At 33.1% G+C, this 21,224-nt stretch overlaps 2 protein-coding genes across 6 annotated transcripts in view; both read left to right on the forward strand.

The window, feature by feature from the left end:
• LOC144843036 (uncharacterized) overlaps window positions 1–7,894 on the forward strand; it is a 28,688-nt gene extending 20,794 nt beyond the window's left edge. For 2 of the 3 annotated variants that reach the window (XM_078699684.1, XM_078699685.1), the window contains 11 exons: window positions 49–206; window positions 1,332–1,473; window positions 2,118–2,318; window positions 3,021–3,162; window positions 3,499–3,574; window positions 4,064–4,242; window positions 4,519–4,637; window positions 5,120–5,193; window positions 5,380–5,431; window positions 5,566–5,733; window positions 7,007–7,894. In XM_078699684.1, coding sequence (XP_078555810.1) covers window positions 49–206; window positions 1,332–1,473; window positions 2,118–2,318; window positions 3,021–3,162; window positions 3,499–3,574; window positions 4,064–4,242; window positions 4,519–4,637; window positions 5,120–5,193; window positions 5,380–5,431; window positions 5,566–5,733; window positions 7,007–7,132 — 1,437 coding nt within the window. In that variant the 3' untranslated portion in view covers window positions 7,133–7,894. Of the gene's footprint in view, window positions 1–48; window positions 207–1,331; window positions 1,474–2,117; window positions 2,319–3,020; window positions 3,163–3,498; window positions 3,575–4,063; window positions 4,243–4,518; window positions 4,638–5,119; window positions 5,194–5,379; window positions 5,432–5,565; window positions 5,734–6,258; window positions 6,273–7,006 lie in introns of all 3 variants that reach the window. The other variant, XM_078699686.1, reaches the window with a different exon arrangement.
• Window positions 7,895–8,368: 474 nt separating this feature from the next.
• Window positions 8,369–20,703, forward strand: LOC144843063 (lysosome membrane protein 2-like). 3 transcript variants are annotated; one of them, XM_078699730.1, is made up of 13 exons: window positions 8,369–8,489; window positions 9,534–9,698; window positions 10,427–10,584; window positions 12,051–12,195; window positions 12,516–12,710; window positions 13,423–13,564; window positions 14,082–14,151; window positions 14,264–14,445; window positions 14,923–15,041; window positions 15,467–15,540; window positions 18,256–18,307; window positions 18,715–18,894; window positions 19,277–20,703. In XM_078699730.1, the coding sequence occupies exons 2-13, from the start codon at window positions 9,582–9,584 to the stop codon at window positions 19,322–19,324; spliced, it is 1,482 nt and encodes a 493-aa protein (XP_078555856.1). In that variant the 5' UTR covers window positions 8,369–8,489; window positions 9,534–9,581; the 3' UTR covers window positions 19,325–20,703. The 3 variants fall into 3 exon arrangements, with proteins under 3 accessions (XP_078555856.1, XP_078555858.1, XP_078555857.1); XM_078699732.1 differs by having other exon boundaries at window positions 18,715–18,864; XM_078699731.1 differs by lacking the exon at window positions 15,467–15,540 and adding an exon at window positions 15,609–15,682.
• Window positions 20,704–21,224: the final 521 nt, after the last annotated feature.

The following is a 21,224-nucleotide window of genomic DNA, read 5'->3' on the forward strand; positions in this document are numbered from 1 at the left end:
CTTCATATTCTAGAAATGTGTTTTCTTATTCTTTTTTTTTTCTTGTAGGAACTGGAACTAACAGAGGGCACTTCGGGTTGGGAAAGTTTCATCTTCACTCCGATACCTGTTTATTTCCAAATATGGGTATGGAACTTGACCAATCCAGAGCATTTCCTGAATGGTGAGAAGCCACACTTGGAGGAACTGGGCCCATATACTTACAGGTAAAATGTGCGTTTTATTGTTAATGACCGATCCAACGGCAGGTAGCCTATATATATATAAATATATATTGGGTTCGAATCGAGGTTGTGGCGTTTTTTTTTCTCATTCTCACAAATTTCCTCATCATTTTATCGTTTCAATTACATTAATTACAATGTAATATATACAACCGGACGGTTTAGAATTAATGTTCTTTGCCTGTAATGTTAATTATAAGGTCTACGAAGAATATTTAAAGATGTATTGTCCCCCAAAAACATAAAAAATGAAGATTAATTAAATCAGACTTTGAATAGGTTATTTTGTAGTTTTAATAGTGAATAGAAAAAAAAACCGGAAAAATAATGTTTTCACTTATAAAACCAAAAATCCATTGGCTGACAGCCAATTTGACAATTTTTTGCTTTAAATTCCAGTTTTTTCAGGTAAATAAATTTTTTTTTCGATCCCATTTTTGGTCGAAGTCAATAACTATTATGTTACATTAAAATGGCATATTCAACAACAAACATTTAAAAAAAGATATTTTTCAGGGGGACAATACATCTTTAAGGTTCAGAATTGAATAAATAAACTTGAACAAAATTCGATTATATTATATTGAGATAAAGGAAAACTCAGATTATATATTAAGGGGAGGGGGAGTGTGGATGATTCCTAATCATTCCACTGGATTCTCGGCATTGTTGTCTCATGGAAAACAGCTTCTATCATGACAAAGTCATAAAATTGTAACTGCTACAACTGCTATAGGCCTTTGGTGAATTTCATTCGTATTTTGGCAATGAAATACAATTGATCAAAATGCACTCAACTAAAATCAAACTCATACACGAAGGTGCTTAAGTTCAGTCTTAAAGGTTGAAACTAATGCTCTATTAAAGTAGGCCTACCTATACCTGCAAGTGCATTAGTATACGTAAAGTGAACTTTAGACTAATACCAATTAACGAATCATTAATAACAATGTTTAGACAGATAATCTGCGTATAATATATGCCCTTTTCTATCTTCTGATAACACCTCGATTTTCAGAGCCTTTATTCTAATTTTTCTATACCAATTTTTACAGATGACGTCATTATAATAATATTGGTGTTAGCATTTCATGTTTCCTTTATTAGATTAATAATGTTTAAAGAGAACTTGGTGGAGAATGATAATTATACCGTCAGCTATACATCTCCGACGGGATATGTGTACGTGGATGATATGTCAGTCGGTCCTTCCTCTGATGTGTTTACTACAGTCAACATAGTTGCATTTGTGAGTATTTGAAAAATATGACTTAAGGCCAATTTATACACACGAGCGGTAACGGTAATAAACAATGTAGAATATATTATATATATAGGATAGATCTGCCTACATATTCTACGTGGGACAAGCTACGCGGATTTCCGCTTACCGTTACCGCTCGTCTGCTGTGTCACTTGGACGCAACGTAACGCAACCTACGCAACGTAAGGAAATGCCCTTCCAATAATGTTTTGCCCCCGCCTGCGTGAAGTCAAACCTGCGATGTTGGCTGCACTGTTGCATCGTCGGTTCCCACTTGTGAATACGCAATACAGCACTTTGCTTCGATACATCGCTGTGTTGCGTTCTAGTGGGAACCACGCTTAATGGGACACTCTCCTATGATGACGACCTATGAGAGAGATAATATGTTTTAACATTACGGTCAATCCGGCTTATTCATGGTATACCCCTATTAAGGGACACTTTCCTGTAAAGTAACTATAGGAAAGAAAATCAATTATGTTTTAACACTATACGGTCAATCCCTGAACGCATTATGGGAAAGAAATGTTTCAATGTGCAGTTTAAAGTGAAGATGTCCCCTTAATAGGAGTTCTACTTGTGTGCTTTATCCGGACCTTTTGCCACTTTTTCAATTCTCATTGCAGACAGCAGCAGCTCTTGCCAGAAGCTTCGGTAACTCGACAGATGAACGAGTCCATCAGGCACTACATCTTCTCTCGGATGCCGAAATATTGATGACAGTGTCTGTTGATGGGTTCTTGTGGGGTTATGAAGATCCTTATTTGAAATATATTAATGATGTAACAGACGTGTCACTACCAACCAAGTTTGGAGTCTTCATAGGGGTAAGTATATGTATTTTTATTTACTTGTAACTTCTTATCTCATCATCATCTTCCAACTGTGCAGAATCTCGTAAAGGCCCGCCAATTTACACATACGAAGGGTAATGGTAAAGCTTGGTTCCCACTTAAGCGTGGTTCCCACTAGAACGCAACGCAACGTAACGCAGCGACGTATCGACGCAAAGTGCTGTATTGCGTAATCACAAGTGGGAACCGACGACGCAACAGTGCTGCAAAAATCACAGGTTTGATTTCACGCAGGCGGGGGAAATCACAATTATTGGAAGGACATTTTCTTCCGTTGCGTAGGTTACGTTACGTTGCGTCGCTAGTGGGAACCAAGCTTTAAGCATGGTTCCCACTAGAACGCAACGCAGCGACGTATTGACGCAAAGTGATGTATTGCATAATCACAAATGGGAACGACGCAACAGTGCTGCAAAAATCGCAGGTTTGATATCATGCAGGCGGGGGCAAACAACGCAACGCAACCTACGCAATTTAAGCAAATGCACTTCCAATAATTGTGTTTGCCCCCGCCTGCGTGAAATCAAACCTGCGATGTTTGCAGCACTGTTGCGGTTCGGTTCTAAAATAGAATCTATGTTATTTCTTATGACTATACAAAACGCGAAGCGGACAGGCGGTTGGTGGGCGGTTTCCATGTGGGAAATTATAGGAATTACGATTTTTTCGTTTTAGTCGAATATGACAAGCGACAGCGTCTGGACAGTTAACACAGGAGGTGACGATATAGCAAAGTTGAACATCATTGACAATGTAAATGGGAAAAGTTCGCTAGATTACTGGAGGACTGAGTATGCGAATATGATAAATGGTTCAGGTAAGGATAGCCAAGGCAACGAACACTTTTAAACTATGGCTTGTATACGCGTGTATTTCACAACCCCTATTTGGAAACCAACAAAATGCCACATAAAAATTTATCCCGAATTAGGGATTACTGTAGTTATAAAACATAAAAAATTGACTAATAGTGTTAAAACATTTATTCCCGCGCCATCGTTTCACGAGAAAGTCATCTTATAACATTCTCTGTACTAGGCCTACTGGTGTCCAAAACGATCAGGGGTTCAACTATGTAGTACAAGAAAAAAATTTAGACCTTGTTGTGCTATATAATAATATGTCTTAAATTGTTGCTTTTATTTGGTAATAGATGGAACGTTTATGCATCCTGAACTCGATGCTGAAAAGGACAACCGCGTATACATCTATGTTGGAATCATCTGCAGGTAAGTTTATTTGGTTTAACTTTAAGATTTGTTCAAATTTTGGTTCTTTTACAATGACAGCCTATACCTATGCATAGGGGTATACCTCCTACCTGTCTTTGGTACCGGCACGGTTTAAATTGTGTAGCTGTTCCAAAGCTTGGTTCCCACTAGCGACGCAATCTACGCAACGTAAGAAAATGCCCTTCCAATCATTGCGTTTGCCCCCGCCTGCGTGAAATAAAACCTGCGATTTTTGCAGCACTATTGCGTCGTCGGTTCCCACTTGTGATTACGGAATACAAAACTTTGCGTCGATACGTCGCTGTGTTGCGTTCTAGTGGGAACCACGCTTTAATATCGGATTATCAGAGGATTAACCTGTTTACACTATGTCCTATGTTCTCTGTGCGAAGATTGAACTCTGTTTTTGTGTTTGGGATGTTATTGACTACCACGTGCTTATTTTACAGTACCGTCAGTCACATTCGCATTTTGTTTCTCTTTTAGAGCCGCTCATCTTGATTACGAATCCAAGTATAAGAAAAAAGGGATTTTATTCTACCGTTACAATGTGACAGAATACTTATTAGCACACCCTAGCATTAACCCCGACAATGCTGATTTCTGTGACATTGCTGGTAACTGCCCACCCTCTGGACTCGTTAACCTCACTGTTTGCAACTATGGTTGGTAACAATTGGTTTTTAGGTATTTAAATATAAAGCCTTGTCTACTACACTATCAAACTTTATGTGACAAAAAATGTGATGTACCCATATATGGACATGACGATGTCATATCACTACCATATTTAAACATAGCAGCACTACCATGGGCACATCACATTTTTTTAATACATAAAGTTTGATAGTGTAGACAAGGCTTAAGATAAGATACGATACAACTTTATTTTCGTAACAGTATAATTATTAATGATGGTTCCTTATTTATTTCCACCGTAGGAGCACCGCTGTTTGGTTCTTTGCCGCATTTCTTATACGGTGACAAGGAACTGACGGTCAATGTTAGCGGTATGAACCCCAACGAAGAGGAACATAGAATATATCTTGATAAAGACCCGGTGAGTAGAGCAATTATTTCATTTGATGTGCCCAAATATGGTAGTGATATGACGTCATCATGTCCATATATGGGCACATCACATTTTTTTTTCACATAAAGTTTGAAAGTGTAGACAGAGCTTGTTTTACGTCTTTATTCACACGAATCGAAAGCGTTTGTTTATGCGATATTCATATTTCCATATATTTTCAAATCTGTCATGGGAAGAAATGCGCAACCAATCATAGTTCACGAATGTTGATTCCACGAGAATAGATTCAATTCGTGTGAAACAGGTTTTACTCCGATTATCATATAACCATCTATTCCAAAAAAAGAAACATAGCTATATTAATCTTGTTGTAATGTAATGTCACTATCTGTGAGTGGCCAACGACTTGCTTAGCCTAGTTCATGCTTGACGTTGGTATGTGTTTATATAAAAAAAAATAAAAAATGTGTCTAATTTAATTTCAAATCTTTTTTTTCTTCTACCCAAAGTTAACCGGAGCTACAATGATAATTCAAGTTCGAGCTCAACTGAACTTCAAAGTGGAGAAATATGATCATTTGAAGTAAGCCTAATATGCTCTCCATAAAACAAGTTTTACACTTATAAGTTTCGTTTTATTACGGTTTTTATCATCAATTGTATATATTAATATATATATATATAAACAAATCAGGCAAAGAACATTAATTCTAAACCGCCCGGTGATAATATATATATGATTAATATATATATATATATATTTTTACAGGGAAACGCAATATCTAAAAGAGACGTATCTTCCAGTTGTCTGGCTGAATGAGGTAAGATAAAGCACGTTCGCAGTGTATGGTGAAGGTAGAGTTTAGGAAGACCCAGACCCACACGTCGGTAGGCCTAGAAAGTTTTAATATAATATTTTAATTTATTTATGATTGATATAATACATTTTTTTCAGAGTTGTGATTTAGATGATGAATTCGTCAAATACTACAAGACGTCCGTTTTGCTACCATTAAACTTTGCTCTAGCCCTGTTTATCACTATACTTGTCATTGGATGTGGTCTCTTATTTGGGACCCTTATCACTGTATATAAAGATTACCGTGAACGCAAAAACCCCAAGGTAAGCAACATACGGAATATTCCAGACAAATATTAGATACAGCACTGAGCACCGGGTGCAATATTGACTCTCTATTCCACTTTTTTTAAACTTTTAAAAACTTTTTTTGCAATATATATCTATTTTTAATTGGAATTGCATTTTAGAACTAAACCTATATTTTTCCAGCCAACGCTTTCATTATCACTCGAAGTATAGGCCTACAACGTGTCTAAAATTCCATTCCACTGATCAAAGCAATCTTACAACAGAACACTGAGCTCGCCATGCCAAGATAAGAACTCGTAATAGTCCTTTGATCTTATGTCCGGCTGCGAAAAATACCAACAGTATGTATATACGTATTCTCCCCGGCGCGCGATGTCTCTGTGAGGGGCGTGGAACTGATCGTGTCGCAGCCACAGATTAACCCTTTGATCCTCGTAGCTCAGCATCCTACTGTTACTTTGCCTTGCACTGATAAACTCCATTTTCAAATCCACTATTCAATAATTATGCTCTTGTATTTTGTATGGCTTTCTTCAGGTTGGAACTGTAATGTAAGAATTGATTTTTATTACAGTTGTATAGTTGTGTATTACTGTTGATTTTTTTTTAAAACAATGTCTCTATTTATCTTTTACCATTCATATAATTATAGTCTTAAACTGTGTTATTAATGGAGTAATTGTTTCATATAGTATTTTCACCTATACTATTATAATGCCTGGTTCGTAAAATATGTGTGTCCAAAGATGGTTATACGCAACGCAATAACGTTAAGCGTGTACTAAGTAATTAATTGACCAATCACAAAGTGATAGATTATCCGAACTGTCCTCCTTGTGGTTGGTAAATTTGCATGTGTCGCGCTTACGTCAGCGCGTTGTGCTGTATTAATAATATCAATTGGTTTTTATTCTAAATTATGTTGTGTTACTTTCGTTTCATTCTTTTCATCATGTGATTGGTAAATTTCATTTTCATTGCTGTCAATTGTAAATAATATTTGTGCCAATTTGTTCACTATTTACATATTCAAACATTTGGTGTTTTCATGTTTACTGTAAAAACAATGTGTGTTGATCGTTTGTGTTAAATTCTGTATGTATGTTTAAACTTGGGTTTTACGAGGCCTGTAAAACAAACACCTATTTCAATGAATAGTTATTCTTTTCATTTCATATTGCGCTGGAAAACTCCGGTAGAGCGCCTTAATAATGTTCAATTTTGTTTTCTTCGGTATATTTTAATTATTTGAGATATTACTCTGGTTTTATTTTATTATTTTCAGAAGCATAAACCAACCAACATGAAAGAAGTTCACGAAAAACCGACATTGGAACGTTTTACAAGTCAAACTCCCCTTGAAAATGATTTTACAGATATTGTTAATGACAAACCACAGACTACGCTATAACATGTCTACTATTTCTTACAACGCACAGTTTTGGACCAAACACGTCCTTATTTGATTCAATTCCGAAATTCAGCCCCATTCCATTGGTCTATTAATATCAGAGAAGAGTAAAATTAAGTAATTGCACTCTTTTCTGATAGTAATATTAACATAGGCGAGAAAAAAAATTCCAATGTTATGAGTTTAAGCCCTGTTATGTCATGAAATAAAGGTCTACAATAAAAGTATAAGTACAATATAATGTACTACTCTAGTACCAGGCCTACTTTTTATTTCTTTTATTGTGTATAGAGAGACATTTAAAACATTATTGTTTGTCTTGTTTTGATTAGCGTTATGTATGTATATATACGATGTTAAATATAAAACATTGTTAAGAAAGTTATTGTAAAGAGATGAATATCAAAAAAATTATTTCTGCTACTAATTTAAAAATTTAGCATCGGAGTCACGGAGTGGTTCTTGATAGGATAGTTGCGGAATAATCGGCCAACACAGTGACAGAGAAACTAAAACCCCAGGATTATTTACAAGCCTAGATTTTTCCATAATGCCTAGTCCGATTTTTCCATAATGCCTAGTCCGATTTTTCCATAATGCCGTCCGAAACGTGTAGTTAGTTATTATCTATAAAATGTTTTTACTACTATATTATTACCATGGCCTCAGGCTATATTTTGTAATAATTATGCTGGTTTTGATGTATTGTATCATGCATTTTATATGTTATCCTAAATTAGCATATTGTATAATTTTTCAATTATTAATGTTAATGTTGTTCGATTTATATAGCGCTTATACAATCAAAAGATTGTCCCGAAGCGTTGAGAGAAAAAACAGAAAGAAATTACAAAGAAAAAAGATGGGTTTTATTAATTTATGTTTGTATGTTGTTTAATAAATCGAGAATCAAAATAAATAATAAAATGATGTAGAGTCAATACTGATATTTCTGACTAAAAAAAAAATTGGCCTGATCTAATATCAGGTCTTGAGTTCTGTCTTTCTTACAAAATGGAAAAATAATAGCCTATCAAAGTTATAAGGCGAGATGATACCCTTATCTAAGATCTGAGATACATCTTCTTTTACCACATTCATTATAAAGAAGTACTGTAAATGTACAGTACTGTATAATGCTTACAGATCCCTGCATGCTATAAGTGGGCGTGTCTCATTGTTTTGGTCATGTGATTTTCAAATTAACCCCTCACGTGATTTTTCGCTAGTCATGCGTAAAAAGTGAACTGGCGTACTATAAGAAATAAAAAGTGCGTGTTACATAACTTATGCTACTGTAACTTAACTTACATGCCACATCTGTAATTTTTAATCATATTTTGCAACTTATTAAGAGGTAAGCTAGTTGATTCATTTATTTAAATAGTATAGCCTTACAATAGTAATTTCAAATTTAGTGTAGGCCTTTCACTCAGTAGTAGCTTATATAGGCCTAGCTAGGTACGGCCTAGCCTCTAACTAGGCCCCTCTATTCTAGCTAGGCCTAGCTAGTAGTAGTAGTAGGTAGTAGTAGTACGATCTGTTTAGGAACGTTACCACAAGGAAGGTGCACTGCACATGCTGCATGCAGCACCATCTGGCAATAGGCAGATTGTAAGTGAGTTATAGGCCTAGGTCCAATTGAATGGATGTATTGGGGCTCCTGTTCTTCCATGAATTTAGAAGTGTAATAAAGGTGCATTTGCTTTTTATTTTTTTTTCAAAATTATTAAAATTTTAAAAATGTTTTGACAAAAGAATTACAAATATATAGACTAGACTGCCTCAGGCTCCGCCTAGACACATGCATGCTGTTGTTGGTTTTTAGTTTTAGGGCAAAGTGACATGATATAGTTTGCCCTGGACCACACATTCATAAATCATAGGCTTAGTTCACATATTAATAGTATCTATGATTTAATATATGTAATACCAATTGTATTTTAAGTAAGCTATTGGAAATGATAGCTAAATAAGTAACATTTTATGAGTAAATATTTGATAGTACATTACATTTAAAAATATGTTTATTGAGAAAATATTGGCAGACAGCATGAAATCCAAACATAGCTTTGACAAAACGGACCGTAAAACCCCTTTTGTTCAATGTTCTGTTTAAGTCTGTATAAATATTGCAATATTTTAATGGTAAACTTAAAACACAATTACTGACATTTTATCACTTCCTTATAAAGTCTATCTATTCGTTCGTATTATCTGATGATTCTTCTTAAGCTCTGTCCACACTATCAAACTAGTTTGACAAAAAAAGTGTGATGTGCCCAAATATTGTAATTTTTTTGTCACATAAAGTTTGATAGTGTGGAAAGAGCTTTACGTTACAAAATGAAACTAATAGATAGTGAAAGGAAATTAAAGTTGTTTACACGTTTTATTTTAGGTACTGTGCATTGAGAGCCTGTCCTCCTGATTGTGTTAGCTGGGTTGTATGATGGCGGGATCAGGAAAGGTGATCGGTTGTCTGGTCTTTGGATGTCTCATTGGTGTGTTAGGTGTGGTACTTATACCTGTTGTCAACAAATTTATCCACAACATGGTAGTTGATGTAAGTTGATTAAAAAGCAGTGGCATAACTCAGAGGCTTGAAGCCCCAGGTTTATGAAACCTCGGGTGTTTTTAGCCCTTTTCGACATATTTTAATGCCTTTTTTCCCCCTCTGGGTACTTCTCAGTGGCCTCATAATCTCCGGGCCCCTGGTGCTCATAGCCGTTATGCCACTGTTAAAATGATGAGTCAGTCTTTGTAGTATATTTTTTTTTAGCCCCAGCAAACAACAGCCATGAGTTGATCTCTCCATAGTTAATAAAGTTGAATTAAAAAGGATGAATTTAAATTAATTTAAAATCTAAAGCTCTGTCTACAATATAAAACTTTATGTGACAAAAATATGTGATGTGCCCACAATGATGTCATATCACTACCATATTTGGTCACATCAAACTTTTTTTTTAAACTAGTTTAATAGTGACAGACTGCTATTTAAAAGATTTTATCTATAGTTATTTTTGTTAAACCTAAATTATGAATTCCTAAAAAGAATCTTCCATAAAATTTCACCTCTAAAAAGAAATTCTCTGAAAGACACTACAGTATGCTATGCTCATTTCTAATAAAATAAAAATGAACATTAACAAAACCAGTCAATTATTTAATTCATTGGTAAGTTTATCTCCTCTTTCTTATTTTAATGAACATACAGTAGGAATAATTTTGTAGAATATTGATTTCTGTAGTTGGCTTCTAAACGTTTTTTTTGTTACTCCTTCTTAACAGCAAATTGTTTTAAAGAATGGATCCACTGGTTATGATAACTGGATCAACGCCCCAGTACCTGTCTACGCTCAATATTGGGTGTGGGATTGTATAAACCACATGGAGGTGTTAGAAGGAGAAAAACCTCACTTTGTTCAAAAGGGACCTTATACGTATAGGTATGTTGTAATTGATTTTGTAACTAATGACGTACGTATCTGAAATAAAAGTACTGTAAAATGAATGAATAGCATGTTAATTTATGTCCTTGTATACCTAGATATGTGATAATAAGGTGCAAAAAATGACCTTTAAACTCTGTCTACACTATCAAACTAGTTTGACAAAAAATTGCCTAAATATGGTAGTGATACGCTCAAATATGGTAGTGATATGACATCTTCATGTTCATATATGGGCACATCACATTTTTTTTGTCACATAAAGTTTGATAGTGTAGACAGAGCTTAAGATATACGTATAAATAATAAGGTGCAAAACACAGATCACATTTTTGTTGCAACAAAAATAAAAGACCATACATTATTGCATGAAAAAAGTGTTAAATCATTTGTTTTTAAATTTTATTTCACGTCCAAAAGCAAGCACATGACTCACCAATTACAAAAAGAAAATGACTAATTTTGTCCAAGGTTTGACCTCAGGCCTTATCAATACACCACTTTAAGCCTTCAAGCTTTAACACTAATATTTTGATATTTTCTTTTCTACCATGAACAATAGACCAGTTGATTTCCAGTTGTTTTTTTTCACATAATTTACATTACTATACAAGCATCTTTTCCTCATAAAATCTTTAATAGCTGCCTTATGTCAAATGTCATAGTACACTTTAACAGATAACAACTATCTGCCTATTATTCTTACTTTTACTTCCTCCATACTGTACTACTATTATTACTGTATTATAAATGATAACAGCCTTATACCGGAATTCCTATATAATTCATTCTAGTTTAAAGTTCAGTAAAGTTTGTTGACACTTGTCAAACGTATCTTGTTTATTAGTGTGTTATTGGGTAATATTGTAGTTACCAAAAATATTGGTTCTATAAACAGGCAAATATTAAACTAATAACTAACTACTACTAAAACATTGCAGGTAGACAATGCATGAACTCCCTATCATATTATCAAGCAACAAGAATAACATTTACTTAATACTGATTCTGATATAAACCACCTCATACACCCCTCTCCTTCAAGTAGTAAGTAACTGTAGTACCAAAATGTATGAACAATTGTTTGTGTTGTTGTGTATGATTCAGGCAACATACATTTACATACAAATCCATTTTGTAGAAAAAAATTCAAGGTTTTATGGAAAAAATAATCAATTGGCTGCTGAACTATGGGTCAAACTAGTTTGACAAAAAAAGTGTGATGTGCCTAAATATGGTAGTGATATGCTCTAATATGGTAGTGATATGACATTATCATGTGTATATATGGGCCACATTTTTTTGTCACATAAAGTTTGATATTGTAGACAGAGCTATGGGTCATCTTTGGGTGTAAAAGCTGTCCTAAAACTGACCCTTTTTTATATTTAAAGAAGTGGGCTTCATACCATTCAAACCTGATGTGTAAATTTGATAACCAAGTTTACCACATTATTTTACAGGGAGATGTGGCCGAAGGAAGATATAACATTCTATGACAACTACACAATTTCATACTTAGCACCAAAGACATACATATTTGTACCAGAAATGTCCGTTGGAGATCCCCAAGAGGACAAATTTACAACTTTAAACATTCCACTTTTGGTAAGAAAAATAGTTTTTGCCATACTGTTCATGTAGGCTTCTACAAAGACAATGTTAGCAGAGGAGGAGCAAATGACGTGAAGATATTCTTCAGCTCAGATTATACACCAGCGAAAACATAACGCTTTGTTTTAATACAAGTTGATATCAGTGGTCATTGTGTTAAAATTGTTTAAAAAAAATTAAATACAAGTTTTAACATTACATTGTTAAATAGTTTATTCATCATGTAATTGACGAGCAACTCGCTGTTGGATGCGTGTGAAAAAAAAAAATTTAATATATTTAAAAAACCTAAAATTCTGTATAATTTTCTTCAGACAATAGTGAATTTATTGCAATACGAGAGTGACCTCTTGCAAATGCTGATTGACCTGATGGCACGTGGTATTGGTTACGATACGTTTCTAGAGTTGTCCGTTCATGACATTCTGTGGGGATACAAAGATCCAGTACTCGAATTTGCTTTTAAATTCAAGCTGATGCCATCTCCCTATTTTGGTTTCTATGCTGGTGTAAGTATACAGTCTTTTTAAGGTGACCAAATTGGTCAAGCTCTGCTCCATTTCATTCACATTTTATTTTTTTGATACAGTAGAATCTTGATTAAAGGACACTTTCTGGACCCAACACATAGATACTAATATACTGACTGTGGTGTTAAAAGATATCATTTCCTTGTTCACACTTGAGAAAGTGCCACCTTAATAGTGTGTCCAAAAAGTGTACACTATCAAATTTATGTGACAAAAAAATGTGATGTGCCCATATATGGACATGATGATGTCATATCACTACCATATTTGGGCATATCAATACCATATTTGGGCACATCACACTTTTTTTGTCAAACTAGTTTTATAGTGTAGACAGAGCTTTACTTGTGATCATTGTTTCTGTTTGATAAATGAAAGTGTGTGTTATTATTATGAAACTAGTTGTAATATTACATATTGATGTTTTAAAGCAAGAAATTGTATAGTGTAATTGATTGATCACTTATTTCAGAATAAAAATTCCATATATACAAAAAACAATACAAAACGTAAAATCAAACTAAAATAGGATTTTCTCCCATTTTGTGAAGAGATCTGAAGGTCGTACCAGATAGTTTGTAGCTAGATAACAAGATAATTTTCACTATTGAAAAGTTTTATGTACTTACTGACCAAACTTGTCTTTTGTAACAAAACATCATAGCAAATTCACAGTTTTGTTTTTTTGTAGAAAAACGGTACAAATGACGGAGAATATGTAATATATTCAGGAGAAGACGACGTACAGAAAGTAAACAAGATTTTCACTTATAAGGGGTCAACGTCTTTAGACTTTTGGAGTGATGAATATGCAAATATGCTAAATGGAACAGGTGAGATAATGATTAAACAATAGTCACGACATTGCATAATATGTAATGAAGATTTTGAACAATCTGTAAAATTCTATAAATCTCACTGGTGTATTACTTTCTTGTTAGTTTCTCATTGAATAGAATCTTTCAACTCATAAAATATTTTTCTCATTCAATTCATAAACATTCATTATTGTTATATTTTTGGTTTGTTTGTATTTTAATATTTAAAATTTTGATTTATATAGCGCCATTCCCACTATCATTGCTCATGGCGCTGTGGACTTAGATGTTACACTTTTCAACTACATGCTTCTCCGCTAAGGAACACGCCATGTCAGTGCTGTTAATTCTATCGCTCAGTAGATGTGTGAGCTAGTACACCGGTGTACTACTACTCATCTCGAAAGATGTACTAGATTCTTAAAGTGCACACAAGCATTTTGTGTACACTCGACCTACGGTTTATAGTCATTATCAGAGAAGACTTATTATATATGTATCTCTTTTATTTATAATTTTCTCTTTTTTAAAGATGGAAGCCTCAATCCTCCTTTTGTGAAAAAAGACCAAAAACTATGGTTATTCTCATCAGATATTTGCAGGTAAAAAACAACTTTTATTGTGTTCAATTTTTTAGGTGAAAGGCCAAAAAATCTAGATTTATATTTCCTCTATAAATATGAAAAAAAAATATAATTAACTTCTTTCTTTCAGGTCTGCATACTTAATCTACGATAAAGAATATAAATACCAAAATATAAAATTGTATCGATTCGTTGTTCCACCTGAGCTGTATGCAAATGTGTCTGTGAATCCAGATAACGCTGGATTTTGTACCCCTACAATAGCTAACTGCTTACCTGGGGGTTTACTCAATGGTAGCACATGTCAACAAGGTAGGTAACAGGTTACTGTGTGGAGATCATAGAGATAGTATTAAATATTAAAATACTAGAGAGTTAACTCCAATGCAATCACCACTCAAAAAGCATTCAACCATGAAGAGGAGGCCATTAAGTATTGCTGCTTCACATCAGCTGATTAGATATGCCAGTTACACATCACTACATCTGCGTTTAAATTATTGTTATCAAAGAAATTAATCATTTTCTTGCCATTAACAGTACAGTTAATCTTATAAAAACTTTTCTGTTTAGATTTATTTATTAATTCTTTAAAATATTTTAGGTTATTTTTTTTATATAGATAAATAAACAGATATATGGCAGCCTTTTTTAGTCATTTTGTTGTGTAGTTGACTCTAGTAGTTTAATAGTGTAGATTGTCATATAAGCATCTCATAAAGTCCATCCTCTTTGTAGCCATATCTTGAGTGATGGACTTAATTTCATCAACATCTTTTCTCTTTGCAGATGCACCAGTTGTCTTTTCACTTCCACATTTCTTGTATGCAGATCAAGTGGTTCATGACATGGTTGGTGGAATGAATCCATCGAAGGAAGAACACCAGATTCTTTTTGATGCAGAACCTGTAAGTATTTATATGTTTCTAAGTGTTTTTGATACTGAATTGGAGCAAAATTTCAATCTTGGATCCTGTGTTTTGTTAACTACACCAAGCTAATTCTACAAAGTATATAGTGCGAATGGACACCTGGAATTGAAGGCATGATTTGAACCCATGACCCTGAGTTAACCAAGTTTCAGACTAGCATGACAACTTTCTTCTAAAGCTCTGTCCACACTATCAAACATGTGACACAAAATGTGATGTGCCCATATATGGACAGGATGATATCATATTACTTCCAAATTCAGGCATGTTTTTTTGTAAAACTTAGTAGTGTAGACCGAGCTTTACACAAGTGGCTTGGTTCAACTTTTTGAGTGCTTATATATTGATAATTTATTTAATAAGTGTTAACATTTTCTAACCTACATTTAATTTCCTTTTAGCTGACAGGTGCATCATTATTTGTCGACAAAAGAATCCAAATTAATATTCATACTCAGCCATATCCACATATTGCGTAAGTTCATCACCATTTCCGTTAATAATTTCTGTTTGTTTCTGATTTCAATTTGTTTCTTTTTATAGCTAACTGGTGCCTCTTTGTTTGTGGCTAAAAGAGTGCAAATTAATATTGATACGAAACCCTATCCAGAGATTTCGTAAGTTCTGCATGAAGAACATTTTCATGCATCTGGTTCAAGACAGTCATGTTGTGTCCTTCGTATCGAATTACTTACATTTACTTATTTTTGTAGAATCTTTACATATATTTCTTTCCTTTAAAATCAATATTTCTGGTATTTTTCTTCCTCGAATTTCTTCTCTTAAACTCTGTCTACACTATCAAACTAGTTTGACAAAAAAGTGTGATTTGCCCAAATATGGTGGCGATATGCTCAAATATGGTAGTGATATGCCCAAATATGGTAGTGATATGACATCATCATGTCTATGATGGGCACATCACATTTTTTTGTCACATAGTTTGATGGTGTATTAGTAGTGTATCAAATTGATCAACTAGATCTCTTTTGTGCATGCGTAATATCAAGAGCCTATTCTTTGATACAGCACAGAGTTAAAAATACCAACCAATCAGATTTTGAAATTCCACGAAAGACCCACATGTCTATGGTATCATTTTATCAGAAAACCTACATGAGTTTGATTCTCAAGTTCGATGCCTATTTTCACTTTCACATTATTTATATTGTTTCACATATTTTACATCATCATCATCAGAGCGAGTCAAATGGCCAAGCGGTTAAGGCAGGTTTACGTTTACCGTACCTAAAGAGCCAACAACATCGGCAAAGGTTCGAGGCCGACTCTCTCCTAGTTCTGGTAGAGGAACAAGTCTTTTCGGATAAGGACTATAAACCGTAGGTCCAGTGTACACAGTTATAACCTGTGTGTAGAGCCCAGTTCATCATTCAAGACGAGTAGGGGTTTACCCCAGTGAACTGGTTCACAAAATAGCCCCTCTTGTATCAGGGGATTATCTGATAGGACAGTGATAAATTTACTATTGGTAATCCTTGGCCACATTGCCTAAAGACATAAAATAAAAATAAAATTTTGGATAGACAACATTTTGGATAATCAACATTTTGTTCTATACTAGTACTCTAACTCTAAATCTCTTCTCTCTGTCTTGGAATGATCCAAGAAAATTATTATATAAATTATTATATATGGCCTATGGTCCACATAATGTACAATGTAACAATTATATAAATAACATTAGAGTGCGTTTAAGAATTCTGTTCTACGTTTAAATGAAAAAAATAAATATTTTCCAAGCTAAATAGTGAGATTAGTATTTGTAGTAGTCACTAGATAAATATATTTTAGTTTAGATGGGTTATTTTTATAAAACATATATTTAGTTCTAATATCTGAATAAAAGGGACAAACTAATATTAAGTGATATTCATCTTCAATTGATTGTAGAGAACATGATTTGCATAATATTTCATTTCTATTAATACAATTCCACCTTTTTTATTTCTAGTTCTAATATTCCTAGTCTTAGTTTAGTCATAATTTGTTTATGTTTGTAATTTGTTATTTTAATTATTAAATTTGTTATTTTAAGTATTAAACAGTAACATCATTGCTCTAATATCGAGCCTTCAAACCAGTGTACATGTTATTGTGTTAAACTCGGAAGAATACAATAGACTCACTGCATCCATGCAATATGCTCACTGCATCCATGCAATAGACTCACTGCATAATAATAATAATAATAATAAATGCTTTATTTCAACACGGAGAACTTGATCACCAAAAGGTGTTTATCGTCGAGGCCGTGCAAGGCCATAAATTATTCTTAAAATTAACAACAAAGGTATATACAGTGTGGTATAAAAACCATAGAGGAAATTTTCCCATGATAAAAACATAAAAACAATTTTAACATACAGTAAGTACACAATACATTCAAGCAAGTAATAATAATTTGATTTAAAAGTAAAAAGGATTAATGAATGAACAGAATTTATAAAAAAGAAAAACAACTTAAAATTAAAAGATGCAAATTCAAGTACTGTATAATATAAAAAAGATGCATCATAAAACATAGAAATTAACCTGCCTACAAGTCTTGTTCATTTAAATTAAAATATGCTCTTTGAATTTAGCAAGACTTGTCGCATTTCTAGATTCTATGTTTAGGTTATTCCATAACTTAGCACCGCGATAGGTTAAACTCCTTTTTTTGTATTCAGTTTTTGGTTTTTCAACATATAATGGATCCTTTGATCTTGTGTTATATTGGGGATCTCTTAAGGTAAATCTGTTCCATCCATGCAATAGACTCACTGCATCCATGCAATATGTTCATAAATAATTATTATCTGGAATTGTCATACTGAAGAATGTAGCAGATTCTGTAACAGTCTTTAGTACTATTATGCTAATATTTACATGTACATATTGTGGTATTTACCTCACTACACTATATTATTACATACAGTGTTTATTCTCATGTCAATTTTCATATAAACATTACACATTCACAAACATTACATATTTTGTTTATTAAGGTCATGATTTTGGTGATAAAATAAAATAATAAAAATTTGGGTTATGATTTTAGTTCAAATTTCCTTTGATGTTGTTTGGCTATTTGAATTATTATCTAAGTATCTTTGGTAACAAAATGTAAAGGACAATATTCTTTTATTTACGCAAACAGTATTAAAGATTTTCTGTTATTATTTTTTAGGTTTTTGAAAAACTTTCCGAAGTCATTTTTTCCAATATTGTGGTTAAATGAGGTAAATATTTTATAAAAATATATTATACTTAAGTTAATGAGTTATTTAATTTGACATTTTGTCTTTATAAATTAAAGGCAAAATAGTAGCGGTTCTATGCATTAATGGGTAGCATTTCCTGGGTTGATATTTTTGGGCCGTATTCACCAATCACATTTAGCCTAGAGAAATACCTTAAAACTTCTTTTACCTATTGTGAATGCCACTTTAGGAACTCCTTACATATTGATTAAATTATACTAAATACTTAAGTATTTAAAGGAACCATATAGTGAATGATGAATACAGCCACTGGCTCTACCACTTTAGTTGTTTTTTTCTCATGACCAAAAATAAAAACTACTCAAGCCTCATTTAGAATCCTGTATATTATACTGAGATAAGAAAATATCTTTGTTTTGTTTCAGAGTGCATCAGCTACTGATAAAGTAGTTCATGATTTCAAACATCAAGTTCAGACGCCCCAGACGGCTGCCACGGCAGTTGAGTATGGTCTCCTAGCAGTAGGAGTTCTATTAGTTATTGTCATGATCTTCGTGCTCATTCGAAGACGACAGGTAACTGCACCACTCAAATTAAGCATTAATGTACGTATTTGCATCATTTTCGTTTATTTTATTTTCCTGCCATTTCCTTTTCATTAATGACATCTGCTTTCTGTTTTATAAAAAAATTAATTTAAACAACATTAATTTTAATTAATATTTAATTTGTTATTTTTCTTACATTATGCTTTAAAGTACTATCTATCACATATTTGTAAAGCTCTCTCTACACTATCAAACTAGTTTGACAAAAACAGTGTGATGTGCCCAAATATGGTAGTGATATTCCTAAATATGGTAGTGATATGACATTATCATGACCATATATGGGCACATCACATTTTGTTTTCACATAAAGTTTGATAGTGTAGACAGGGAGCTTAGGAAACACACAATTTAAATTTAAAATGTTTGATTTTTTTAGGAGAACACCACGGATGAAACTAAACCTTTGCTAGCCGGTACTACGTAATGACGGGAATGATTTGAATAAAACAAAGCCATCTGATTGGTTAAAAGTATTATACTTAAAAAAGAATAACATCTGAAACTTTCTCAGTCAATGATTTAATAGCTTTATCAGATAATTTTAGTACAGATTTTGGATAATTCTTGTATTTGTATTTCATGGTGTTCTAACAAATATATTATTCCAATCAAGAAAGTGTGATCTTGCATGTTCTACACTTGTTTTGTCATTACACAATGTGAAACTGGATTATGCTCCACATGATCAACAATGAGTAAAGCTCTGTCCACACTATCAAAATTTATTTTACAACAAAATGTGATGTGCCCATATATGGACATGATGACGTCATATCACTACCATGTTTGGAAACATCACACTAGTTTAATAGTGTAGGCAGAGCTTTACACAATATGAAACTGTATTAAGTTCCACATGATGATGACTGGAGATGTCAGTCATGTGAGAAAAAAACCAGATTTTGATGATTTCATAATGTAGATCCGTGTTTCTTTCTACTATTTTTTATACTATACATGTAAGTACACAGGAGCCTAGAGTTCGTAGGATAAATCTACTCAGAAAATTACTTTTAAATATGTACAATTAAAAACACAAAAAAATCATTGAATGCAATCTGTGTTATATCTGTCATGTGACAACCATTACTGATTGTGCAACTGTTAGTATCTTGTCTTAAGTCAAGTATATTTTGTGTTGGGAACAATTACTTGGCAACAACTGTATTGTTTATGTTTTGCAATATAACAGCATTGTAGTAGAAGAATGATTCCATGTCAAATGTCATTTGTTTTATAGTAATGATATTACTTAAAATACCTCAATCACTATATGTAAATACATAGTTAATTTTGAAGAAAAGTTAGGGTTAGCTATAGTGTTCTCTCCAAATCCAGAAATCAAGAAAGTCTCTCTAAACCATACACACAAAAAACTCTCCCTTAAAGTCCCAATTCTTATTAGTTTAAAGACAAAATATGTCTTTTAGGATTTATGGATTATTGTAAAAAAAGATTGTCTTTTATTTTCTGCATTTCTGTTTGATAAATTATTTAGAATATATTATTTAATTTTTTTTTACTTTCAGTATTTTAGGGAAAAACAAATTTATACATGATTCACACATACAACATAAAAGTTACATGATACTTTCCAAGGTCCAAGAAATTGAATTATGCTTTCACACCTAATATAACAATATATGTTACATTTTGTTTGGTTTTTGTATGTGTGAATCGAGTATTAATATGTAGTGTGTTCTATTAATAATTAGTATTTGATATTTGTGTTTTGTACACAGTTTTTTCAAATGCTTTAGTGTTAAATTACTTAAGGAAAATAAAATTTGATAAGATTTGTTATGATTTGTTGTTTTGTATCAAATTGATAATATATGCTTTTACATGATACATATCATTGCCTTGTAAACACCAAGTCGGGATTTTCCAGGGGGTAAGCGCTGTGGTCTAGTGGGCCAAATACTGAAGAAAGTGTTGTTCTTGGCCTAGCCTAGTAGAGGCTGGTTAGGTAAGATTGCTTGAAATATTGTCATGAGCTAGGCATATTTACTAGCACTTTCAATGCTGGTCTCTAGTTTGAAATGGTCACTTTAAAAAAAGCGGGGTTCGTCTGACTTTCCCCAAGTCTGTAGTTATTTCAAGGCTTTTTGATGTTTGTCAAGCTCAAGTTTTACACGTATGAACGCCGTATGTGCCAAAATATTTATCTTTTAACTAATATTAAGTCAAAACTCCCAGACTAGTTTAAACCATACAAATCCCCCGTCACAGTCTATGGGCTTGAATGGTGGATTTTCACCTGGGATGAAAATATGTTGGTGTTGCACAACAGTCATTAACTAATATTTGAATTTAGCATATGA

The sequence above is a fragment of the Antedon bifida genome, chromosome 5 (assembly GCF_963402885.1).
Source record: "Antedon bifida chromosome 5, ecAntBifi1.1, whole genome shotgun sequence".
Taxonomy (NCBI): domain Eukaryota; kingdom Metazoa; phylum Echinodermata; class Crinoidea; order Comatulida; family Antedonidae; genus Antedon; species Antedon bifida.